The sequence below is a fragment of the Leptonychotes weddellii genome, chromosome 11, assembly GCF_054177405.1.
Source record: "Leptonychotes weddellii isolate Sample4059 chromosome 11, ASM5417740v2, whole genome shotgun sequence".
Classification (NCBI taxonomy): domain Eukaryota; kingdom Metazoa; phylum Chordata; class Mammalia; order Carnivora; family Phocidae; genus Leptonychotes; species Leptonychotes weddellii.
The window spans coordinates 77,684,712-77,690,042 of NC_138379.1; the positions used below are offsets into that span (position 1 = coordinate 77,684,712).

Below are 5,331 nucleotides of genomic sequence, written 5' to 3' on the forward strand. Positions count from 1 at the left end.
CATAGATTTGCTTTTCCACCCCCTAAATGTCTTTGGCCGAATCCCTAATTCTTAATTTCAGCATCATATTTATATTTAAACAAAGATTGGGGCACCTGGATGGCTCAGTTGGCAAGCATGTGTCTCTTGATCTCGGGGTTTTAAGTGTAAACACCATGTTGGGTATAGAGATTACTTAAAAATAAAATCTTTAAAAGAAATTAAAAAAATATATTGGTGGTGATTAATGTGTTGGTATTGTGTCTGCCACGAGTCGCCTCTACATTCATGCTTTCATCATCTTGTCTGCTCCAGGAACATGAGGAATCACACAGAGCGCCATGAGTTTATTCTACTGGGAATACCTCAGACAGAGGAACTGGAAACTGTGCTATTTGTCATCTTCTCATTTATTTACCTCTTCACCTTGCTTGGCAATTTACTCATCCTTACAGCAATTGTTTCTTCTTCTACCCTTCACACCCCCATGTATTTCTTCCTGGGACTCCTATCTATTTTTGACATCTTGTTCCCATCTGTAACCTGTCCCAAGATGCTATCCTATCTCTCTGGCCAAAGCCAAGCCATTTCTTATGAGGGCTGTGTGGCTCAGCTCTTCTTCTACCATTTCCTGGGGTCTAGCGAAGGCTGCCTCTATTCTGTGATGGCATATGACTGCTTTGTGGCCATCTGTCACCCACTGAGGTATACGCTCATCATGAGACCTGGGATCTGTATCGGCTTGGTCATGGCAGCCTGGTTGGTGGGTTGCCTTCATGCCACCATCCGGACCTCCTTCACCTTTCAGTTAACCTACTGTGGCTCCAACCAGGTGGACTACTTCTTCTGTGACATTCCCGCTGTCTCACCCCTGGCCTGTGCTGACAGCTCCCTGGCCCAGAGAATGGGCTCCACAATGTTGGCTTTCTGGCTTTAATGCTTTGGTTCAGTGTTTGTGTCTCCTACACACGCGTTGGGATTGCCATTCTGAGAATCCAGTCAGCAGAGGGCAGGCAGAAAGCTTTCTGCCCACCACACTGCAATCCTCTGTGCCTATGGTCCTGTAATCATCATCTATCTGCAGCCCACACCCAACCCCTTGCTTGGTGCCATGCTGCCGATATTAAATAATATCATCTCACCCATGCTGAACTCATTAATCTATTCCTTAAGAAACAGAGAAGTGAAAAGGTCCCTGAAAAGAGTGCTCAACAATGTAGTATTTATTTCTCTGGAATAAATTATGGGTTTTTAAACATGGATTATGGAAATTTATTTCTCAACATCATCCACATATTTCCTCCTTTTAAATAATAGAAAATGCTTCCTTGAAAGCATTCTATTTTGTTTGCCTAATAAGATTTTCTGTGTTTGTTTTCTCTGTAACCCCTGTGGCCTTATAAATAACTCTACAACTAATATTATCCTCAGTGCCTTATTCCTGAGTAAGGAATCCATGGGGCATAGCAAGCATCTGGAGACAGATTTATTATTCCTCTAATGGGCAGCCAATTTTGTCTGGTTGAAGATAGTGAGGACCTGTGGTGGTCCCAGAAGCACCCCTCACTAGTCCATCTCTATGCCAGATCACTCTCATTTCATTTCTCTTGTTGAACTTGAAATATTCTTCTTTTCTGCCTATAAACATTTCAGTTCCTCCACGTTGCCAAGAATAGTATTAATTAACATTTATAGAGCATGATCTATTCTCCAGGAACTATGATGAACATTTCACAGATAATATCTAATCTTCACATCACCTTCATATGGTAGAGTTTTTGTTTTTTAAAGGAAACAAACAAACAAAAAAACAGCTTTGAGGATTAGAGATTTCAAATAATGGACCCAAATTTGCACAGTAAGTAGGAAACCAAACCTCAAACTCAGATCCAGTTAGCTCCAAATCTCCTACTCTTAGTTCCTCATTTACATAACTCCCTAAAAGTCCTGCTTGGCAATTTACTCATCCTCATGACCTCTCTCCTGAGCTCATGACACATAGAAGGTGTTCAGTAAATAACTGGGAAAATATGCACTGACAAAGGTCATGTTCAGATATGGACTTCATTATTATCCCCGTCTATTCTGTCACTATCCATTCTCCCATATGGAGTTAGTGGCACTAAGCTATAGCAATAAGTGTCTTGCCCTTTTTAACACATCTAGTTTTGGTAAAGCCAGCCTAGACCCAAGCCCTATTAACACCTGTTGTCACGGTTTTCTTACTACCCCATCCCACCGATGTTACTCCTTAGTGTGAAGGGATTGGGAAAGTCTTCCCATCTGTGTTGTTTGAAAAGAAGATGGGGGTGCCTGGGTGGCTCAGTCGTTAAGCCTCTGCCTTCGGCTCAGGTCATGATCTCAGGGTCCTGGGATTGAGCCCTGCATCGGGCTCCCTGCTTGGCGGGAAGCCTGCTTCTCCCTCTCCCACTCCCCCTGCTTGTGTTCCCTCTCTCGCTGTGTCTCTCTCTGTCAAATAAATAAATAAATTCTTAAAAAAAAAAAAGAAAAGAAAAGAAAATGGCCTAATTATGGGGTTGGGGTTCCATTACCATGATCATCTGGTTTTCCCACCAAGTTACTTTTCCCAGCTTGGTCTCCAGTGATACTGGACTTGATCATTATTTTTCAATTTTTTTCCAGAATCTAGGGGAAAAGTGAGTACTATTTACTGGAGATCTCACAGACATACCAGCCCTTAGTTGTATAACATAACCAGCTCTCACAGACATTTTGTGATTTGTAGTTTTTGTATTCCATTATTACTCGCAAAGTTTCCCATCCTATTTGAAACCATAAAAACAAAACCAAAAAAGTGAAGACCTCAAATAAAATATATTGCTGCCCTTACAAAAGGCATGAGACAAAAGAGACAAAATGAAGCTCATTTACGTGTAGATAAATGATTTAAGGTGCAATAGGAAGGTTCTCTGGCCCCTCCTAACCTGGTTAGCAAAACCTAAGATCACATAGAATTTTATTCCCACACTTTGAAAATGCCTATCCTACTTAATATGCTGGATCCAAGCAATTCTACCATTAGTTTGCTGCCCCTTTAATGCTAGCTATTGGTGGAAGAATTCACATGCTATGGTATCTGGTAAAGCCTGCATGGTGCTTATGGGCAGATATTCATCAAACTAGTATTGATATTGTTCAGTAGATTTCTTTTTTGTCTTTTTCACTGTCGTGTACTCGGGACACCCCCTGGCATAGTAAGCATCCAGTGAAAGTTTGTGGAATGAATGAATGAATACTACTTAACCATTCTAGAAATGGACAGTTCCATTTTTAAATAGATACTTCTCCAAAGAAGACATACAAATGGCCAACAAGCATATGAAAAGATGCTCAATATCACCAATCATTAGGGAAATGTAAGTCAAACTCACAATGAGTCATCACCTCATACACTTTAGATGACTACTACTTAAAAAGGAAAATAATAAGTGTTGGCAAGGATGTGCAGAAATTGGAAACTTTGTGCACTATAGGTGGGAATGTAAAACGGTACAGCCACTGTGGAAAATAGTACGGTGTTTCCTCAAAAAAATTAAAATTACCATGTGATCCAGCAATTCCATTTCTGAGCGTATATCAAAAAGAATTGAAAGCAAGGTTTTGACATATTCATAACATGTTCATAGCAGCACTATTCACAATAACCAGGAGCTGGAAGCAATCCAAGTATCTACTGATGGTGAATGGATAAACAAAATGTGGTATATACGTACATGGAATATTATTCAGTCTTAAAAAGGAAGGAAATTCTGACACATGCTACCACATGGATAAACTTTCAGGATATGATATTAAGTGAAATATACCAGTCACAAAAAGGCAAATACTGTGTGATTCCGGTTACATGAGGTATTTAGAGTAGCCAAATCGATAGAAAAAGAAAATAGAATGGTGGTTGCCAAGGGCTGGGAGAGGGGAAAATGGGTAGTTGTTTAATGGATATAGAGTTGCAGTTTCACAACAAGTTGTTTTTTGTTTTTTGTTTTTTGTTTTTTAAAGATTTTATTTATTTATTTGACACAGAGAGAGACAGCGAGAGCAGGAACACAAGCAGGGGGAGGGGGAGAGGGAGAAGCAGGCTTCCCGCCGAGCAGGGAGCCCGATGCGGGGCTCGATCCCAGGACCCTGGGATCATGACCTGAGCCGAAGGCAGACACTTAACGACTGAGCCACCCAGGCGCCCCTTTCACAACAAGTTTTGCAAAAAGTTCTGGAGATTCATTGCACAACAGTACAAATATACTCAACACTACTGAACTGTACACTTAAAAATGGTAAAGATAGGACCACCTGCATGGGTCGATCGGTTAAGCATTGACTCTTGGTTTCAGCTCAGGTCATGATCCCAGGGTCATTAGATTGACCCCCTCGTCAGGCTCCATGCTCAGCACAGAATCTGCTGGAGATTCTCTCTCCCTCCCCTTCTGCTCCTCCCCTTGCTCGCACATGCTCTCTCTCTCTCAAATAAATAAATCTTTTAAAAATGGTAAAGATAGTAAATTTTATGCTATGTGTAATTTACCACAACTTAAAAATAAACCTGCTTATCCAGTTTTCACATATCCTGTGGTTTTTGAGTTTGCTAGTTCTCTCCCTCGTCTTGTAACTACATATATCACTGAACCCTCTCAGATCGCAGTTTAATTGTTAAATACTTCAGTGTGGTGTGGGTAGAGAAGAATGTAGCCTAAGGTGGACTTCAGGTGATCTGCCTGGGGTTACCATTCACTGAGTCCTTACCCCTTAACCTGCACTGTGCAACTGATTTATGTATATTATCTAATTTATCTATGTAAGAATGCTGAGATAATTTTACAAAAGGTGAAACAAAGTTTAGGGATATCAGGTAAATTTCCCTAAGTCACACAGCTTGCTTGTAGATAGAACTAGGATTCTAGCTCACATCCTCATGCAGTTGTACATAATCTAGCAATTTTGCTGAAACTTTGAAAATAAATGTTTGACCTTCTACACACACAGCCCAAAAATCTTATTCCAGCTTTTTTCCTTTTACTACCTTTGATGTATGAGAGCTATCCCACATTATTTCTTATTCCTGTCTTCAAGCCCTTCAAAAATCCCTTCTCTTAACCAACTGCAACTCTTCATTTTATTTTCCACAATTTACTCTGGCCTTTTCTATTATTCAGGAATCTTTCCTTCTCCTTACCCAATACACTGATTCTATAAAACAAAGGCCCAGGGAATAAGACAGTCAAAGACAAAATTCCTATAGCAGGTGAAGCAACAAAAAGACGGTGAATACTTCAGCCTTATTTTTTATCTTCATATAAATGTATCTGTGTATAAATGGATGGTTGAAGGATTGTT

General features: G+C 40.3%; 1 protein-coding gene across 1 annotated transcript; it reads left to right on the forward strand.

Annotated features, from left to right (window-relative positions):
• The first annotated feature begins 238 nt into the window (after positions 1-238).
• On the forward strand, positions 239-1,219 carry LOC102744716 (olfactory receptor 10N1-like). The gene is given in 3 exon segments (XM_031022640.2): positions 239-890; positions 893-1,004; positions 1,006-1,219. Coding segments are annotated over 3 exon segments (918 nt in total). The 5' UTR covers positions 239-298.
• The last annotated feature ends 4,112 nt before the right edge of the window (positions 1,220-5,331 follow it).